A 22,177-nucleotide genomic window follows, 5' to 3' on the forward strand; every position below is an offset into this window, starting at 1 on the left:
TGTATATTACTGAATAAACACGAAAAGAAATCAAGGACAATAAACAGGTTATAGAGTGCCTGGATAAACATAAAAACATAAGACACTAAGTCAGATGAACTGCTGTGTGTTTAAACTGGCATCTTGTGAGCTTAATCCTAATGACACGGTTGCTTGAGTCTGTTCTGGAAGTCAGTAAGAGCTTTGTCCAAAGCTGACTGAAGTTAATGGAAAGACTCTGCACAGCTTTCTAAGACAGTTTCTGGGTTTTTTTCCTCCTCATTAGACAAACAACTATTAAATGCATTTTTTCCTGAATGTTTGTGTCACTTTCAAAGTTTTAAGCCACTTTTTATTTTCTTTCATGTTCTGGTGCTGTGCCCCATTGTCTTTAGATTATTTGAGAAATAATGCAGCTTGTCTACATTTTAGTTAGCAGCAACTTTTGCTAGTAGTAAAAGTTCAGCAGTTGGAATGTAGTTAACAATTCCTCTTAATGAATAAGCTAGAATTTAACCAGCTTGCTCTCCTCTAGCAGGGCTGATTTTGTAGTGCTAATAGAAATTAAAAGTAATAAAAGCTATCAGTGAATCAGGTTTATGAAAGTCTATGCACAAAGAGATCAGATCTCTTGAGTGAGAATGCACTTTTGATACATTTTCTTGAGCACAACTGCACTTCAAAAAGCGTTCATTATTATCCTGACAATATTTTAAGTCCCCTTTATAGGTCTCGAGGTTAAGTAAGTTTCAAATTGATACACATGTACTTTGGAGATAAAGTGTTCTACTCACAGTTATACCATGGTATGAAAATATAGAATACTAAATAAGACCTATTCCCCAGTACTTATAAGTACTGTTCATGTAACTGAAAGATCTGGAGGAAAGAGACTTCTGATCAGGAAGTTAAGAATTAGGTATTATTACTGGTTCCCATTTTCCTGACAATAGCTCTGTTTTCATTGTGTCTATAACTTATCAAATCAAGACTTTCATCTTCTCTTTACTCTTAACTGATTTCAACTGTGGAAGTTTTCTGTAGCTTTTCTATAGCTTACTTTATGCTTTGGGGTTTTTATATATTTTCATATTTCTCTAGGCCCAATTAAACACTCAATACAAAGTAATGCAATTGTCAAATAGGTTATATTTGAAAAAAGCAAAACTTTTAGGAGGGAGAAGTGTTAAGTGTGAGATTTGTGAATAGTTTACTGAAGGCCATGGTTGTTAGAAATGGATGTGTGAAGAACATTGGAATTATCTGTTAATTTTGTGAATGTGAGGTAAATACAGACGTGTGTGTGGGGGGGGGTGGGGGCTTGCTGGTTGTTGTGTGGTTAGCTCTCTGGAACACTAAGGGTTAATTCCAGCTGGAGCTCTCCTCAGGTATCCAGGACCCTGGCAATGACTGTAATGCAGTTGCCTGCTTCTCATATGGAGGTGATTGGAGGATTTCTCCTCTGGAGAAACGCATAAACCAGTTTGTCCTTGTACAGGAGCCCTGCTCAAAACCTCAGGAGCACTTTGTGTGGGAACTTCTTAATAAAGGAACTTTGAAATGGGTAAAAGAGAGCCTGTGACTGGAGAGAGATTCCTACTGTCATAGAGGCAGAAGTTGCATGGGTGCCGCCTGTCTTGTTCAGCCCTAGTTGCTGTGTGTATCTGCGTCAAGTGGGACTTACTTAATAGCTGGCAAGGAAAGACTTGGTTTAGAGAAGACAATATGCATTTGGGCTATTGTTATTTTAACCCTCTTATCTCTGCCTGTGATGTTCCTATGGATAAATAAATCATACTAGGTTTTGAACAAGCTGTTTCCTGTCACTGTGCTTACCAGCTGGTTCACAGTTCCTGGAGAGAAGCCTAAAGCAGGCTTCTCATTTGTACCTGTTGAGGTAATAAGATTGGTACATGGGAGGATGCTGTAACTTGCTGATCCAGTCAAAAGTGGGGTGAATTTCAGGATTCCACCCCGAGAGAAGTGCTGGTATAGGCCTGTCACTTGATGGAAGTGCCCCACAGAGGAAGTGAAAGAGAGGCCAAAGGTAAAGTTCATCCTGGAACTGTAACAGGACGTTTCTCCTTTAATTCACTGAGTGCAGATAGTGGGGCTCAAACCTGTCCCTACACAACATGTAGTCCCTGCTTCAGTTCCAACAGTTGCTACCGGAGAGGTCTCTGCTGTGATACACAGATGAAAGCATATGCTCAAAGTAGTGGAGATGTCTAGAAGATGATATTATTGAAAGACTTTGCTGTATAAGTGTGTTTCAAGATGAGAGTTGAAGGAAGACGAGAAGGTTGTTTGGACTGGTGTGGAAAAGAGGAGAAAGATCAAGAAAAAGGGAGGAATGAGAGTAAAATGGCAAGAGGCTAAATGAGAGCAGAAATGTAGATGGCACAAAGTTGTGTAGGATCTTGAAGGAGATGGTGAGAAATTTGAACTTGATGCAGAAGAATTATTAGGGCTTACAAAATTCTTCTTTTTGAAAAGGAAATCTTTAATCAAACCCTTGTATTTTTGAAACTCTTATGCGTTTTGGCATGGCTGCTTGGAAAGGGGTCATGTAAAATGAATGAAATGATGGTCTCTAAAGGTGGGAAATTTTTTTCCCCTCATGGTCATGTATGGCTTATAAATTTAAAATTGGCTAAATAGGGGATTAGTGTCCAGCATATGAGAGAGCATACAAATCTGATGACCTCTGGGAGAAAAGAATATGCTTGCATTTATCCATAGGGGGCTAAATGTGACCCTAAAGTGTTTTAGTTTCAGCAGTAGATATGCTGAATAATTCATAATTGTTAATGGAAAACAAGTTATCCACAGGGAGCATAAGCAACACCTAATAAAGTTATACAAAAAGAGTGCAACTGCTAATAGGTCCTTTTCTACAAAACTGCTGCCTAGCCACTCGGTCCCTAGTCTGTAGCAGTGCATGGGATTCTTCCATCCTAAGTGCAGGACTCTGCACTTGTCCTTGTTGAACCACCTCAGATGATTTCTTATTGTCCAATCCTGTAATTTGTCTAGGTCCGTCTGTATCCTATCCCTACCCTCCAGCGTATCTACCACTCCTCCCAGTGTAGTATCATCTGCAAACTTGCTGAGGGTGCAATCCGCTCCATTCTCCAGACCATTAATGAAGATATTGAACAAAACCAGCCCCAGGACCGACCCTTGGGGCACTCCTCATGATGCCGGCTGCCAACTAGACATGGAGCCATTGTTCACTACCTGTTGAGCCCGATGATCTAGCCAGCTTTCTATCCACCTTACAGTCCATTCATCCAGCCCATACTTCTTTAACTTGCTAGCAAGAATACTGTGGGAGATGGTATCAAAAGCTTTGCTAAAGTCAAGGAATAACACGTCCACTGCTTTCCCCTCATCCACAGAGCCAGTTATCTCGTCATAGAAGGCAATTAGGTTTGAGTTGCATTTCCTTCTCCACACTCCTGGGGTGACATAGCAAACACACTGCTCCATACTCAAGCTGACCCTAAAGGCTTTCTAACCTGCAATATTGTATCTGATCCATGTGAAAAGTGGAGATAGGATCACACATAAGCATGTCTGAAAATGCCCACAGAGAGCATTTCTGGTTGGATAGACGTACAGACTTGATATAACATCTTGAATGTGTTTCTGTCCAAAAGATTTATGCAGTTGTAAACAGTTTGGAAGTTTCTGTTCTGTTTCAGTTAAAGATTTTATTGCACACACTGGGCCAAAATGCTTTGTTGCTAAGTACAGATGGAAATGTCTGTCTTGAACTAGAATGGTCAAACTGATGAGAGAAGTGGGTGGACAATTTTTACCGTGCTATGGTAAGGATATGAGCTATGCCTTTTCCTCTTAAAACCACAGTTTCCATTGATTTTAATTCCACTTGTCTCATGTTTAAAAATAATACTTAATTTGATCATTGGTACTTATTTTAAATTTTTATTAAAGACTTACTGTGAATCAAACTCCTGAATTCCTTTTCAGCAATAAATTGGAATCTGATTCAGTACCGGATAGACTGTTGTAATTAGTATGTTTTCCTGAGGCAGGAAGATTTGTGGCTATCTTTTGCAACTTAATTGCAACAGAATTTGTAGTGTATCATGCTAGTGGTTTTTGTTTTTTGTTTTGTTTTATATTCACTGGTACAGATTTGTCCTTCCTATTCTAACACCTAAACTTAACATCTAAAGTGTGCTTTGTTTTTTTCCCACACTGATTCAGGCATAACTTCTATAATAAAGAGCTTTGTGTTATCCTATTGTTAACCGAGTTGTCTTTTTAACAGATCTATACCTAAAACTGGAAGATGTGACCCGTAAGTTTGATAAGCCGTGTATAATGGATGTGAAAATAGGCCAGAAAAGTTATGATCCATATGCTTCAGCTGAGAAGATTCAACAACAGGTCAGCAAGTACCCACTAATGGAAGAAATTGGGTTCTTGGTGCTAGGCATGAGGGTAAGACCTAATCTTTTGTTGTATTCAAATTCAGTTTATGCCCTGGTCTATTGCCAAGAGTTAACAAGATTTAATCAATAGTTTTCTAGTAAATAACACACTTCTGTCCCTCCTACGTCATTAAAATGTTATGTGAGTAAATTCACAAATATTGATATGTCACGTAAAATATATTTAAAAACACAGCTCATGTTTTAAAAAAAAGTGTTTAACTGTGCAACGTCCCTTCCAAGATTCTAACCATAAATTGAACATATAAATACATATAATACAGAAATGTGTCAAGTTAGAAATTGGGTCTTTTTAAAACTGAATTTAGTTTTGCCCCAAAGATTTATTTTCACTTGTCATCATATAAATGTAGGGGATTATCAAAGCAAATTTTCCTTTTTTAAAAAAAATTATAAAGAATATATTAGTTACTTTGTATAATAATAAGCCCACATTTTAATGTGTTTGTATTATTTGGTATAGTAAAAATATTTACAAATAGAATGATGTTATGGGACATCTTGTCAGCAGTATACATACTAAGGCAGCTTTTGGCTTTGCTTTCAAGACAAGGGCTCCAGTCCTGCAAATACCTACATTTGCTTAACTCTGCTTATGTGAGTAGTCCAATTAATGTTGGGATGGGGTCTACTCGTGTACAGTTAAGCACATACCTAAACGTTTGCAAGGATCAGAGCCTAAGATATTAAATAGAAATAGATGTTATATATATATTTTTTGAGATTAAAAGAAATTTGATGTTGAAGTTTCAAAGAAATTTGTGGTATGTGGAGACAGAGGCACACATACATTTACAGTCCTATTCTGTTTTTTTTTAAAGTTTTTTGTTTATAGTTATGCTACTTTCTGACTTCAGTGTTTACAACTAACAGTGCACAAAGTTAAGGTTTTTTGGCATCATTGGACTTCAGTTCATGAAGATATTGACCAACATAATGCGAAGAGACACATGTTCATTTCTCCAGTAAAGGCAGTGCTCAACAACATCATGATTGACCTTTTCTTGCATTCAGCCTGTCCAGCATAATCTTCATGATTGTTTCAAATACAAAATTTCTTTTCCCCACCTCTTCCATGATGTCTTTTTTTTTTCTGTTTCTAGAAATAATATTTCTTTATATTGCTAATGCACTTTCCAACCACTTTTGCACTAATTATTGAGCGGTGACAGAGTTTCATAAAGTAAAATAATTGACAGGGATTTTGCTTATGAATATTTTTGCTTGTTTTTGCCAGTATGGGGTCATTTTGAACAGCTAGATGCTTCAGTCTTTCTGCGTGGTCATCTTTTGGTGTTGATCTAGATTTCGCTTGAGTCGGACAGGATTTTACGTTTCAGTGAACTGACACTTGGTGTAAAATCAAAGAATTACTCCCGGGGGGGAAAAAAAAAACATAGACCATGCTGCAGCTTCCTCATTAATTATGTTGGGGACCGAGAAGCACTTTGAGACTTGTTCTTCGATAACCTAGTCATGAGCTATACAGTCTCCTAATCTGAAATCTTGATTTAGTTAGTTTCTTGTGTGTGCATATGCTTATGCTTTAATAGGCTGAGGGAAACAACGTGTCTAAAGGAGAACAGGTAAAATGCAAATACAAAAAATTTGACTAGTTTCTTGAGCGTTGCACTGAGTGTGTTCTCCCTCAGAAGCACACTTTTCAAACGTCACCTTCTCAAGCATTTGTACGCTTGTATCTAAATAGACATTCCAGGTAATGCACATATGAGACCTGAAAGGGGCAGGCAGAGAAGATTACGGACCTTTAGAACATCTGAGCTGAACTATTGCATCTTTTTTCTTGTCCTTGTCCGTCTTACTCCAGGTCTAAAACAAGACTTTTTACTTGTATTATTACTAACCCTGGAAAATGTATTTGTAACAATCTTGCATAACTTCCCTTTATACTGAAGTGTTAAGCTGCTTATGCCGGATCATTAAGCACATAAAGATTTTGCTCTCAAATCTATAAACCAGATCGTGATGTTTGAGTGCATTAAAAATTAAGCTTTATGGCCTAGAGGGCAATAGGGAGCTCCTTTTCATTTGAAGAACTATCTCATGGACTACTTAGATCATCTCTAATCTTCTGTAAACAGTAATTTTGTACATGGATTAACATGTTTTGTAGAAGCCTGTTAACAAGATTATCCTTTTCAGAAAGACTTAATTTTGTTATGAATTTCCTACACACTTCAATTTGGTAGTCATTTTCTGTCTGTATTTATAGTAGATAAAGAGTGTTACTCATGTGTCCTTCGTTTTGTTTTCTCATTGTTTTTCTTTACACTCTGGTACTTGCTAATTAGTGAGGTTCTACTTTATCTTGTTGAGTGATGTCCCATTACTGTTTTAAAAGAGAGATCTTTGGAATAGTTTTTCTGAGATCTGTTGGGGAAAAATAATATTTGGTCTGAGATTTCTGCTGCCTCAGCTAATACTGCGCTGGTATAGAATGTAAAAATGAAAATTAAGATAAATGTTTTTTCTGGCATCTTAATAAAGGCACAGTATGTAAATAGACAATGGGGTTTTATTTATTTATATATAATATAGGTATTTAATTGAATGGGGGCAGCAAATGTAGATTTTTTTTTTTCATTTTTTGGCTTAACGTTTAGTTGAATTTAATCACAAGTTCAGAAGTGAATGCATTTAATTTGTGCACAAAGTGTCCTCCCAGGAGCCATGGTTAGAACAAAGACCATCTGCATTCCTAGTATTGTGCCTCAGAATTCTGAGACAATGTGCTGGGGTTAATTTGAAAAGGGCTGATTTTCTTACCCACATGAAACACCAGAAGCTTACATAGTTAGTCCATGAAGATGTAGACCTGACCTGGCAGCAGGTAAAAGTGACTTTTGATATTGGTGAGATGGTGGCAAGAGCTGCTTCATCTGGGATGGAGGCCTACGCTGCTTCTTGGCTACAGGTATCAGGGTTCCACCAAGAAGTCTAGAGAGAGAGAGCAAGAGAGCTTGAGGACCTGCCTTAAACCTGAGACCTCTTGTATGGGGAGCTTGTGCAGGGCTCGCTGCGGAAGGCAATGGAGATAGTAGCTGCTTTGTTCTCTTGAGCCTGTGTATCTCTCTTCAGGTCCCTCTGTCAAGGGAGAGCAAGGAGAGGCTGTGCTTTGCAAGGTGGGTTTCATGTGGAGGACTGGACTCAAAGCAGCCCTGTACCATCTGCCCAGAGCTGTCTGCTTAAGCAGCATCAAAAGCCAAAGGGTCCAAAGTCCTTCACCAGCAAGCATGAAAAACTGAAGGGCTTTTGAAGGCTTTCAAGTTGCTTAAGTATCGTAACTGAATCTTTTCATACCTTTAACTTGTTCGTGCTTCATTAAAGTTTAACCTTAATGCTAAAATTCCTGGGTGTATAACAATTGTTTTGAAGATAATTCCCACATCTCTAATGCTTTTTACCCTAAACTACAAAATGGCAAACAGTATTTCAGTCTGACATGGATTTACTAATTTTTTAAAATGAGAAGAGTGCACTGTTGGAGAAGATAACGAAAGTCCTGGACCATCTACAGCTGCATGAAATGAGCCAGCTGAATGAATGAATGAAGTGGTAAGAAAAGGAGTACAAATACTTGAAGTTCCGATTCTCCTTTAGTGGATCGGATGAGTACCCATTGCCTCACTGTGTTGTGTTAACTTACTTTGTATTTTTAGTTACAATATTTTATTCTTTTTTATTAGTAGAGAGTAGAGTTGGGTCTTTACTTCCACAGCACAGAAATTCAGATTTTACACTAAAAAAAATTGAAACACAATATAGTGTTCCAAGTTGGACAACTATTTTGTTTTAAAATCAAAAAATAACACCATGTATTTTTAAACAATTTTGTTAACGTTGTGTTGCTTATTCAGTTTTATACATTTATACAGTGTTTGTTTTTTCCCTGTTGAACACGATGTTTTGCTATCAAAATTTTTTTTTCCCAACTGTAGTTTTACTAAAACTGTTTGGTTTCAAAGATCTTGAAGCTTTTCTTTTAGAGCATACAGTACAGACCTGTTTACTCGTGAATCCGCTTAACGCGCGGTAGCGCCATGCCTCCCAGTGCTACCTATTTAACACATGAGACTCATCAACATGCAGTACAGGAACTTGCTATGCTACAGATTTGCTCACTAACTCACTGACATAGAAATCGACAGGAAGTGTGGATGTAGATTTTTGTTGTTGTTGTATGTCTTTACCGATATTGGTAAAGCCATATCACGCACGCTTAGTCATTGTCACGCTAGAGAGATATATAATATATAGCAGTTATATAGTAATAAATACACTACATTAGAAAATTTTAACTGTAGGCCGAATACAATGGCAGAGGGCAAGCGTAGTGTTCCTACACTGTAGAAGAAAAGATAGCTGCAATAGATTGTGTAAATAGCGGAGAAACCCAGGCCAAAGTTTCAAAAGATATTGGCATTGCTGAATCTACTTTCCGAGGACGGCTAAAAACTGAATCTAAACTGAATGGCTTTGTACAAAATATCGATTCTGCTGCGGGGCGTAAGCGAAAACGTGTGCGGTATTCAGCAAAACCCACAATAGACAAAGCCATGTGCACTTGGTTTGCTCAGGAAAGGCTGAAAGGAATGCCGCCAAGTGGGCCAATTCTTCAAGCCCAAGCAACAAAATTTGGATATTTAAGGGGGGATGAATCATTGCGAGCCAACAATCACCTCAGTAGAGCCAAACTGCCAGTAATATACGTTAACCGCAAAAATGCTTGGATGACGAGACACATTTTCGATGACTGGTTCCACAACAGATTTATTCCAGCTGTTCGTAAGCATCTGCTGTCAAAGAAACTCTAAGCCAAAGCACTTTTGCTACTTGACAATTGTTCAGCCCATCCTTCAGCTGAACCACTGGTATCAAGCAATCGAAAAATTCTAGTGCTACCATTCAACACCACATCAAAAATTCAACCTTTAGACCAGGACATTATTCAGAATTTTAAAAACAATTATCGACGGGAGCTGATTTCGGCAATTGTGTCATGCACGTCTTCAGGCATTTCCAAATTCCTGAAACAGTTAAACATGAAGGAAATTATTTATTTAGTTAAAAAAGCTTGGGACGGAGTAAAACAAAAGTCCATTGAAAACTGCTGGCTCTCGGTGATGCCTTCTCTGCCAGAGACTGCTCAGATTCAGAAAACTCCAGCAGTGGCCAGACTTTGAAGGATTTTCGAAAGAAGACATCCTACAAACGCACGATAAAGGTAAACTTCTCTTTCAAATGATAAAAGATTTTAGTTTGGATACATCGCCAGAAATCATTACAGAGTGGCTGGAGATGGATGAAGATTGCCCAGCTTCAGAATTTCTGTCCAAGGAACAAATATTAACGGTCTGCAAGGCTATGTCGGACTGCAAAAGTGATGGTGAGGATGTCGTTGAAAAAGTCAAAATTTCGCTTACAGAAGGCCTTAGTGCTGGAGAAACTACTGTAAGATTTATGGAGGAGCAAAATGCGGAAAATATCAAAATCATTCATTTGTGGCGAGTGACAGACTTCATAAGAAAGAAAGAAAGAAAAAAATGCAAGCCAGAAAGAGCAGAAAATAACGGCGTTTTTTTTCTAAGTGAATCATAGACACTTTTTTCAGCATGGCCCTCTTAACCCCGGGATCTGTTAACACGTGGTCGTGATGGCCTGACTTCTGACATGTGCGCGTAAACGGGTCTGTACTGTATTGCTAGGGATTTCTATCATTACAATTGTTTACATTAAAATGAAAAGGAAACATACATTTATTTACAGTTTATATGTATGTAATTAATTTCATCAAGAAGTGTTAATAGTGCGCTGCAGTGCCTATTGCAAATGCACAGCTGGGCCTCAGGGGAAAAAAGTTTGGGAACCCCTGCCTTAGAGCATGTTATATAGCACAGGTTCCCAAAGTATAATCTGCAGTTCACTTGCTGGTAGCCTGTGAGAGATCAGACTGCCCTCAAAAAGCACAAACCACTTACAATAGCACTTAGGGCAGGTAAAAATACATAAAATATTTACCTATTATCTTTCCATCTAAGATATTGCTTGAGTTGATACAGGGTTGTTATGAATTGGAGGCTGGGTGGAGAGAGTCCATGAGACAATCGCTCTGTTTTAATAAGGTTTGTCCTAAAACATGCTTGTGAAAGGAAGCAAGTGCTATGTAAAATAAACCTATTGTTCTATCAGAATATTTCTGGCAGTGTTTTCAATATACTAAACACAGGTGCATTTTATTTCAATGAACAGGCATTCCACTAAATGTGCACACATGTTAATGTCTGAGATATGTGAAGAATAGATTTTGAATGTGTATTCACTTCAGTGAATCTAACGAATGTACTCCAGATAGTTATAGTCTCATGTTGAACATTGATAAAATTGTGTGTAGTTCAGCGTGGGATTAGGGTTTTTTGTTTTTAAAAAAGGAAATTGCTTTAAAGTTGGTTGTTTTTCAATCAAAGAGAATTTAACCCAAGTTTAGAAATGTAAAATATGGTGTAGGAAACAAAACTTGCCACCCACATATGCGGTATAAGAAATAGGTTTTAACAGCATATACAACAGTACAAAATACTGCATAAATGCAGGTAGAGTGGAGGTGTAACAAAGCAGGCCACATACAGCTTGCAAAGACACATTAACACACCAACAGTCTCCTTTAGGCAGTTTATTTGCCCCAAACTTAAGCAAAACAAACAAATAGTTCTTCAGCTCACCCTGGGCTATAACTCTCAAGGGATTTTCCCCTTTACTTCTCAGGCTGTCACTGACTCCCCTCCCAGGGGACTCTGGCAGTCCTGCTTCCTAGCTCCGAGTCACTGGGTCTCCCTCACTCTAAGCCCAGGTTCCTCCTTCTAAGTTCAGCTGGTGTTAGCGGACCTGTCCCAGGTACACTGGCTTTGCTCCCTCTTAAAGAGCTAGTGTCACCCTGTGACAGGGGAAGTGTTTGATTTTAGGATCCATAACTTTGAAGTTCTTGACTTCAGTGGAATTAAATTTTCATCCATAATATTGCAGTCAAAACATGTAGTCCTTAGTGCTAATGAAATTGTCTTTAAAGCATAGGGCAGTAAATTAATCTTCACAAGTATAATCTCTCCTCTGTTAATAGAAGTTAATACAGTTAGCAGACAGAGTAAAGCAGGCACATATCATTAGAGCTATTTTCATGGCTTTTCTTTCCAGCATATGGAAAGTTTCCATGACCCAGATATCGTTGTTAATTATCTTGACTGAGTTCAACTGAAACCATTTCTTTCATTGTTGAAAGCTATCTCTAGAGGTGATTGTAGACCTCATTGTATCTAATACACTGTAGCAAAATTTGTGAGACAATGAAGGGAGACTAGTAATGGAGCTGTTGAAAAATCTTGCACTCACTTTTCATACTCTTTTGACACTAATGTGGTGAAAACCGTAACAGGTCACATTATCCTACATACTCATGAGTATAAATTTCTGAGACTAAAACTCAGAGAAACTTACTGGAAGTCAAATCCAAGATGATTGATTATGGCAAGCGACAAGCCAAGATTTTGATTTTCTGCAAAACTGTTTAGTTAGTTCCCTTGTCCTCCCATCTTCTCCCTATTTGTCTGTGTTGCTCACCTGTAATTTCCTATCTAACATCTAGATTGTAAATCATAGATTTTAAGGTCTGAAGGACCACTATGATCATTTGTCTAGTCTGATGTCTGGCAGAATGTAGGCCACAGAATTTGATACAGTAATTCCAAAAAATCAGTCCAATAAATTGTGGTTGAACTAAAAGAGATTTTTTTAGAAAGGCATCTCTCCTTGATTAAAGGTTCTGAGTGTTGGGTAATCCACTACATTGCCTGTTAAAAGTCCCAAAGGTTAATTGTCCTGGCTGTTAAAAATATGTACTTCTAGTTTCTCTAGGTCAGGGACTTTTGTCATTGTCTGTCCAACAGGACTTTGATCATTGAGTGGAATTCCTATGTGCTACGATAATATAAAAAATAATGCATGAGGCAAAGAGACCTCACCCCCACCTTCCCCCTTATTGAAAGGTTATGGTACAGCATGAATATCTTAACTGCTCTTGAAAGCTTAGCTACTCTGTGGAATAATGTTTTGGACTACAGATCATACAGAAAACATTTTGAGATATTTCATAATTTGGAACGTTTTTCATAGGAATCCTCAATTATATTCTGCTTTTTCACTGAACTAGTTCACGGAACTCCGTTCTGAGTCCATAAGTTGGTACTGAAGCGTTCTTTGTTACTTACTCAAGGAATGAGTTAAAACTGTATATTCAAACTGTGTCTTCACTTAATTAATTGTATGCTTACTCAGAGCTGTTCTCTTAAACCAGTGTGCACATAAACCAGAACTACTGTTTATAAACCAGAGAACAAACTGTACACTTTGTGTCTTTCTGACTTTCAGCAGTAGTGAGATTTTGTACCTTAATCGTGTCAGTGCAAAAAAAAAATAAAACATATGTCAACATTTCAAAGTGAATTTGCAGTCCTTGTCAATAACAATACAGTACCAGCCATTACTAGAGATTAAGGGTATTAGAATGAGAGAATAAAAAAGAGTTCCTAGAGGTTTTTCAAATACTTAATCCCCCCGGCCTCTCCCCCGCCCAAATAAAAAAAATAAGAAGTGCTTGTCAAACCTTAGGGGCCCAGGTCCTCTGCTGGTATAATGGAACTATATTGATTTGCATCAAAAGAAGATATGTCTCAATATTCGTTTGCTTGCTGTGTTTCATCATGTCACACGCTCCTTTCTGCTTGGCTTTTCCAATCTTGTGAGCAGGAAGGCTACTAATATTTAAGATTCTTGCTGTAAGAGCAAAGACACCTTTATGTAAGCAAAAGCTGTATGTATAATTGTAATAAAATATATATTTATATTTTATAAAATATATTTATATGTAAAAGCACTCCTGAATAATAAGTGATCATCCTTTAAATGTTTTCAGAATCAGTAATGAAGCTTAATTTACACATTTATAAAACTAATTTTTGACAGATGTTCAAGAAGTCTGAAAAATATTTAATCTAGATATTTATGAAACCAAAATAGTACTTTATTTGATAAATACTTAGATGAAGGTCTGTAGAGGATGGGGGGAGATCAACCATAGATTATGGTTTTCAACAGTTTGTACATTTCACTGTCTTGCCCTGAAAATCAATACTGGATTACTATAACTAATATAATGTAATATTTGCCTTGAGTTCTGCAAATCAGTTTTACAACTTAATATCTGAAGTTGGAGTCGCAAATTTTCAACCCAGTCATTTTATTAATATATTAAACATTTTAAAAGGAGAATATTGGATCCACCTTTTCTTTTGAATTTGAGATTTACATTAAATCAAATATGTAACATTAACTAAAACTACTTAAAAAAGATCTCTCACACATAAGGAATAAGATAACAAATAAGATAACACATTGACACGCCTGGAAACAAGAACAAAGTCCTGGTTAAGTTCATATGGGGAGGGTTTTCTTTGGAAGTTAATCATTATCTGAATTTCTTTGCCTCCTTCTCTTGTAGAATCCACATTACTAACATCTGTTTAAAAAGAGACTGGTGTACTGCGCCCCAGTTGTGCATCTGGGTCTGCCCATGTGGAAACCCATTAACTTGGGGCTCCTCATTGGTTCACAGATCTGTCCACAAAGAACCAGATGCATGGTCTTTGTTTGGGGTCTAGTGGGATCAGATACTTACAGTGATTCTTGGTCATATGCATAGCGCAAAAATGGCAGCTAACTTTGAAGAAACGAATTTTCTTTTAGGGGATTTTGGCAGGGACCTTTAGATTTTTACCTTCCCCTGGGATGTTGAATGGAAATCAGGTGGGCATACTCCTTGCAGTCAGTGAAATATAGTTGAAAAGAGGAGGGTGGATAGAGATCTTTCCTATCTAATCCCTTTTTGCATTATGAAGAAGGTCACAGTTTGGCTTGGCTAATATATTTGACAGAACTGAACTAGTGCTGTTGATTGCAACACCTGGGTTGAAACAGTTTGGTCCAGAGGCAAATACATTTGGGGAAGGGAGTCTTGTTAACAACATCTGAGTGGGAAGAAAACATGGTTGAACAAGAAGTCAGGTTGTTTTAATTGTGCTGGGTATGGAGAAGGAGTTGGTTACAGAGAGGAATACAGCTGTAACAATGCAACTAACTGTTGTTTGGCACAAGGTAATGATTGAGTAAGGCGTATTCCTATCAGATCCTGGGTTTCAACTCCACTGATTATCAGAAAAGGAACTGTTGTATTTGAGATGTCAGACTTTTTTAGACCGCTCCAGTAGGTCATTTATATTGAATCCAGAAAAGTTGTTTTTGAATAGAATTGAGTACCATCTTTATGGTTAACTGTCCTTAGATATTGGAAACAAAATTCCTAACTCTAATTTTATATATATTTCTTTCGACTAGACATTCTTTAAATGTAGTTTTTTAAAAAAGATATAGTGGAGGAATTACAGCTAAATCCATTTGTAACTTGGGTAGCCTCACCATATTTGTATTAGTGTACAGGAAGGTTGAGAAATATATTAGTAACTGTAACAGTCTGGTACATTAAAATGCTAAAATATCCATTCACTGGACCTGACTGTTCTTTTCTTTTGAACTGTAGGAATACTGTATAAATCAATACTCTAAATAGTTACCAGGTAACTTTCTGACTAGTGTTGGACAGTAACTGTGTGGTGACTCCCTTGTCCTTTAAAACCCATGGAAATGGTTGTATCAAAAACAGGCTGTCATAGGCATCATGGAATAAAAAGTTTGCACCCAACTCCAGTTAGACCATCTACATAACTGTTATCCAAAGTACCCTTGTATTCACACCCTACATGCTGTTGTAATGATATTTGTACAACATATGCATTGTGAGGTATCACTTGAAAACTATTAACTTGTTGTTCAATAATATCATGGTGAAATATATGTAAAATTATGAACTCCTCCCCCCCCCCCTTGTATGATGTCCTTAGCACATGTTCTAAACCAGACAGCCCTGCCTACACAAAAGTTGTTAAACTCATCTATCCTAAACAAAGGAATGTGTGTTTACCCCCAGTGTGTATATATAAGTGGTAAACAGGATCATCAAGACAGCCGGGGGAGGAGATGACAGGGAACAGAACAATTCACGTTCCAGAAAAAACAGCCGCGATGGGGAAAAGAGACCATGGCATCTTCTTCACCATTAGACTCCATGTTGTCTTCCTCACTGCTTGAATAAATGTTGCTTTGAGGGGTAACCTTCAGAAGAATCTATTTCAAAGGTTTGCTGGACTATAAAAGAATGGCGCAGAGAACCCAAAGTTCTCTTTCCCCTAAGAAGACAAAGGCACCAGTGCCTCTGGAAGAGATTCTGACTGAGGAGAGTGCCAGTCACCATCCTGCTGGAAGACTGGGTGAGAGAGGCCAGCTTGAACAAAGTCGTGAATCAAAACTTGATAGATTAAATTTTAGACTTAGATACGTGTTTTCACTATTATTTGCTGGTAATAATTTCTGACTTTCTCTTTTACTTGAACTCACTTAAATCCTATCTTCTTTTTTTAATAAACCTGTTTTACTGTTAATCTGAACCAACAGTACTGTATTTGTACAAGAGTGAATGTCAACTCCAGTTAATGTGGCAAACTGGTGGGTGTTGTCTCTTTAAAAGAGCAAATGGATCTTATTATTCCTCTGTACGTTGCAGGAGAGGGCTGGACATATCAGAACACACAGGCCTGGGGAAGTTCAGGACTGGGGTGTGTTGGGGTCCTCTTGCTGATTATAACCAAGGGTGGTGGAATCCAGTCTGAGGCTGGTGTGGTGGTGGCAGGTTGCTGGACTAGGGCTGCAGTTCTGCGCAGATATTCAGGGTAGGCTGGTTGTGAGCAGCCCAGATTGCGAGCTACAATAACAAAGCATTGTGAGGCACCAGGGTTACAGGACAAATGGTAACACAATCCATCATTGGTCCGAATTGCACCCCAGAATGTGACAATAACTAGATGCTTTTTCTTCCAAAGAACACATCTTACCATGGTTGTGAAACAGCAGCAGCTCTCCTTAATTTTTCAGCTGTCCATTTTGGAGTCTTGTCATTAAAATGGTAAAATAAACAAAATTATTAGCAAGTACGCATCCTGGGATGAATAATGTCTGAGTTAGAGATGGAATGACTCTCAGAATGTCAGTGGATATATGTATGTATTGCAGGTGATGTATAGGATCCACTGGGAGGTAATCTGTTTCATGGACCATGTTGTGGATGGGTGTACAATTAATGTGCTGTAGAATATTTAACTGTTAAAAAACAAAAAAACGATAAAGGGCCCTCATTTGGAAGGGACACTGTGTAAAGAAGAGACATTGGGTGCCCAAATTAAAATATAATGGGTCTCATTAAAGCAAAATGCTGAGGTCATTTGGCATTTTGCTTGAGTAAGGGCTGAAAGAGGCATAATGGCTTTAAAACAAAATTTCTTCAGAATATTTTAATGCTTTGCCATTAGGGGTCATTGCACTCAGACTAATTAAGGAGACCGAGTTTAATGCACTAACCTTTTGTCAAGTAGGGTGTTCATGTTACTGGTGCGATGTTACATGCTGAAGGTACGGGTTCTACTCTCCCTAATTACCAGGACCCAGGCTTTTTATGGAAGCAGTGTTTGGTTTTTGTGCCTCTTCACAGGCGGCTGCCAGGCACTTTGGCAGGGATTTCAGAATCTGTCTTGGAATGGAGAAGACATTTCTAATTTGCTGTTAGAAGTAGCACAATAGCCGCCACTGAATGGAACAATGTGAACTGAGCTAATGCAATTTTTAATGGTAGAGGACCCCTATGCAGATTGCCACTTCTGGGCCAAGAACAGAAGCACACACTGAAGGGACTGCATTGTGATGGGAACATAGGATGACCAGCAGTGGGCCTAGCACTTTCACAGGAGGACACATTCATGGGGCTTTGTAGGGACCCTGCCCTGGCATTTGCCTTGCCAAGCAATCACATGAGAGAACAAGTAAAGGTTCAAAAGTGTGTTGCCACCAGTCTAGGGAAACTGGCAACCACAGACTGCTATATAGATCTGTTGACCAGTTTTGGGTTGGGAAATCTACAGTTGGTGCAGCAGTTATAGAGGTTTGCAAGGCAACTAATGCTTTGCTGGCCCCACATTCAAATAATGGTGGGGTTTGAATAGAAGGGCTTCCCAAACTGGGTAGGTGCAATTGGTGGGATACATGTACCATTTCAAGCAAGCCAATATATTAACAGGAAAGGGTATTACTTCATCGTTATGCAGGCCCTTGTGGACCACATGGCATGTTGATGGACACCTACACTGCATGCACTGACAGGATGTGCATGATGCCAGGATGTTCCATAACTCTGGCCTGTTTCAACACAGTTAAGCTGCCATGTCATCTTGCTACCAGCACAGTCGTCAAGGGTTGTCTGTGCCAACTGTGATTTTAGGCTACACAGCATATCGGTTGCTGCCCTGGTGCTTACAGCTTTATCCTGATGTGTGCCAGCAGTACAAGAGGCACTTCAGCAACATGCTGAGCCAGTGCAGAATAGTGGTTGAATGTGTCTTTGGCTGACTAGAGGCGAGAACTCTCTAGAATACGTCCACACTAGTATCAACTTCCTGGACACCACTGTCATCTTTAGGGTTCCATTGCTGAAGCTAAGTATATACCAGTAAGCATGCCAAACACACCAAAGAAATCTGATAACTACAGCTAGGCACTCAGATACCACAGAATATACTCAGAGAAGAAGTCTGGGATACACATCTTAAGATGCTTAAAGTCGCATACACCAAAGAAGGACATTCCACCAGAGAAATAAGTCATCATGAAATGGACTGCTCAAATACCCCGAGAGAAATCTACTTCAATATGGGGCGAGGGGGTCTTCAAACTACATGTCCCTAGTTGTCACCTACCACACCACACTGGAACCCATGCAGGAGATCATTAAATGGTTACAAAAATTGGTTCAATAAAAGATACTACCAGCCCACCATGTCTCTCTAAAGGCATGATGGTGCTGCTGACTGACTTGTTTGGACTGTAGCATATTTAATGCTATATAGAATCATAGAATATCAGGGTTGGAAGGGACCCCAGAAGGTCACTAGTCCAACCCCCTGCTCGAAGCAGGACCAATTCCCAGTTAAATCATCCCAGCCAGGGCTTTGTCAAGCCTGACCTTAAAAACCTCTAAGGAAGGAGATTCTACCACCTCCCTAGGTAACGCATTCCAGTGTTTCACCACCCTCTTAGTGAAAAAGTTTTTCCTAATATCCAATCTAAACCTCCCCCACTGCAACTTGAGACCATTACTCCTCGTTCTGTCATCTGCATATCTGTCATATGTGTGATTAGAGCATGTTGTATGCCTCACAATATACATGAGCATGAGGGGAAATACTTTTGAATGGACAGGGTTGCTGAGAATTGTGAATTGGGGTGTATTTAGAGACAACCAACAAATGAGTGCTACAGGATCTGCTATACCAAACGCCATAAGGGATGTCATTTATGATTGCATATATTTAAGCTACATGGGGAGAACACACGGGCTGAATAATGAGGTTGCATGGCACATTTGAATTGTATGGTGCATGGAGGTTGTTGCCTTGTTTTCAGATTTAATGTTTATGCATACATTAAAGAATACAAATCAATGAATAAATCATTGGTGTTTATCTGGTTTCTTTCTGGTGCACTGGAGCAGACAGAGAGTGACCAGAGGTGTGTGTGTATGTGAGTAAAATGGACCAAAATCAGAACAGTAATAAACCAGCTTCTGCGGTACTGGTTTGGTATCTTACCATCTTACCATGCAGGTAAGTTTGGTTTGGTATCTTACCATGCAGGTGTTTGGGATGTTATGACAATTTACATTTTAGTTGAGATGTGGCCACAAACTTCCTAACTTTTATATTAAAGCATTTTCATTAAATGAGCTACTGCATTCATCAGCTGTAAGTGCTGGTTAGATTTTTTTCTGCTTGTACACCATATTGAACAGCGTGACTTGGGAATTGAGAATACGGTGGGGAGAGAGGGAATTGGGAGGCGAGTATAATTGTTACATCCTCCCTCAAGTGAAGCCAAAGCTAGAATTATAGGCTAAGAAACCACTCTATTATTTCATAGAATTATTTATAATAAAAAAGATAGCAGCCTCTATCTTACTGACCTGAGATGCTGAGTCCTCCCCTGCTTTTTAAGTTTGGGAAACCTCCACCACTTTGCGCTCTTCTTGGGATACATGAAGGAATATGTCCTGTTATTCAGAGATTCTGGTCTCTGAGCCTTCACCCATCCCAGCTCTACAGATGATTGTGTGGTGAAATGGGCCTTCCTGCTCACATAGGTGCTTGGAATATGGTCCAGTTCTTTGTAAAGCAGATGGGTGTAGGGATACCACTGATTTCTTTTTCTTATACCTGGACTTCCAGTTGCTCACCTTGAGTCAGCCCCTTTTTCTTGTTGCCCTGCTGTCTGCTCTGCTTGATCCCGTGTTCTTCTCACAGCTTCTTAGATATATCTTTGTTTGATTTTCCTCTTTGTACTGTTCAAGTGATGAGTTTTACTCACGTCAGCTCAAAGCTGCATCAAGATTCTGGTGTGCTCATATGGCCAGGTGGCTGCATGCTGATGTGCAGGCTTATCAGGGGCCATTGTAATGCTGTTTCAAACATGGGATGGGGAAGCCAGGAGCAACAGCAATCAGTTGGATCATGGACACTGAGCAGAGAGATATGAACGTGGATAGGAATGGATACCCAGTGGGATTATAGGAAGGGATTGGAGGACTATGATACCTCAATTTATTGTGGATGCCCATGGCTGCACCTATTAACTGCATTAACCTTGTACCAACACATGATAACAGCTACCTCGTCAGCCTTTCAGTTCAGAACATGGTGGCTGCCTTGCCATGTGGCACTGATAGCAATGTGGATGAGTGAATCTATGCAGCATTCGGGGGAAAATGCGGGGGCGGGGAGAGTGAGCATGAGGTTAGCATGCAGTGAAGACAAGGCCAGTTTGTTTAGATCTCTGAGTTCTGTTTGGAGAGAATGCGAGAGCATTGTTTCTTGGGACAGGGCATAGGTGCCAGGCATGAGGTTTCTGCCAGAGGCAACTCCCTATTTGCCACATTGTTAAACATCCCTGCTTCAAAAAGCAAGGCTTTGTGTAAATGTTGTAAATAAAATAATTGTATGAAGATCTGGTTGACCAGCAAGTTTTGTCCTGGTATAATTGTCTGTTAGGGTTGCAATTTAAAAAAAACAACCTGAAATAGTTACACCAGAGCAAACTCTATTGTGACTCAGTTATGTGGTATGGCATATTCCCGTTCCCGTATATACAGCTTATTCTCCTTCCGGTATGGGAATAACTATGCAGCATTAGCAAAAAGAAAGAGTACTTGTGGCACCTTAGAGACTAACAAATTTTTTTGCTCAAATAAATTTGTTAGTCTCTAAGGTGCCACAAGTATTCCTTTTCTTTTTGCGGATACAGACTAACACAGCTGCTACTCTGAAAACTATACAGTATTAGGCACCATTATACTGATATAACTGCATCCATGCTAGAAGGCTTGTACTGCTTTTGCTAAAACATACTGCTTTGCAGTGCAGACAATACGTAAAAAAAAAATCTGATAGATGACACCAATTTCAGTTCCAAATGGAAAACTCACCTGTCAGGGTTTGAAAATCTGCTACCGTTTGGCAGAGGGAACCACATTACTCCTTATCTTAATAAACTTGTTGAAATACTTTGAAAATTATGAAATTGTAAAATTAGGCTTGATTTTTAGAAGCTTGTTGAGTTTTATTGTTTTACACCAGAGTATTTTACTGTGGGAATAACGTACTGCAAGTAGTTAAACCTGTAGTGGAATGTTGTTTTCTGGTTTGCCAAATAAATCCACGTTAGACCACACTATAAAGTGCTTGCTTCCAAGATGTTGATAATGATGGTTGAGGGTATTTCATCACTACAAAAGTCTGTGTTCTTAAAAAGTACAATTGGATCAGATTGATAATTGGCATAATAGAGCACAAGAGGGCAGTGTTGACCTCTTAAAATCTGGTATTATGACTCACTGGGACAAGTTTGTCAAAGTTTTCCTAGTATGTCTGTTACATGACTCATAGCTATACAGGAATATCAGCTGCTCTGGGTGAATTCAGAATTCCCTTTGTTTTTTGCAGGTTTACCATATTCATTCCGACAATTATGAGACACAAAACCAGCACTATGGAAGAAGCTTAACAAAAGAAACAATAAAAGATGGTAAGTGAATTAAAGTATATGTGGATGGATGTGCACAATAGGAATAGGCAATTTGACTCTAAATATTTTCTGTTTTCTTGTGGACCCCTGTGCACTGGATAACCTGCTGGATCTGCAGCAGGCTCGGGTGGCATTTGAATTAGTCAGTGATAGTCCAAGTAAACTTGAGCTGTTGCATTTGGCCTAAATAGCTCTGCAGATTATAGTAAATATCCCAGAACATTTGTTTCTTGTGAATAAGGAGGTAATCTGTGGTAGAATACAAGTAAATTATTCTGTGCCAATATGATTTAGTAGAATAAATTCACAAGAGTGTTAAATACACAACATCAGATGATAAAAATTTACCTTTGAAA

General features: G+C 38.7%; 1 protein-coding gene across 3 annotated transcripts in view; it reads left to right on the plus strand.

The window, feature by feature from the left end:
- The window catches only part of IPMK (inositol polyphosphate multikinase), a 78,815-nt gene that overhangs the window by 49,738 nt on the left and 6,900 nt on the right, over nt 1–22,177 (plus strand). For all 3 annotated transcript variants that reach the window (XM_073353675.1, XM_073353677.1, XM_073353678.1), the window contains 2 exons: nt 4,280–4,452; nt 21,740–21,821. In XM_073353675.1, the coding sequence (XP_073209776.1) occupies nt 4,280–4,452; nt 21,740–21,821 (255 nt within the window). The remainder of the gene's footprint in view (nt 1–4,279; nt 4,453–21,739; nt 21,822–22,177) is intronic.

The sequence above is a fragment of the Lepidochelys kempii genome, chromosome 7 (genome assembly GCF_965140265.1).
Source record: "Lepidochelys kempii isolate rLepKem1 chromosome 7, rLepKem1.hap2, whole genome shotgun sequence".
Classification (NCBI taxonomy): Eukaryota; Metazoa; Chordata; order Testudines; family Cheloniidae; genus Lepidochelys; species Lepidochelys kempii.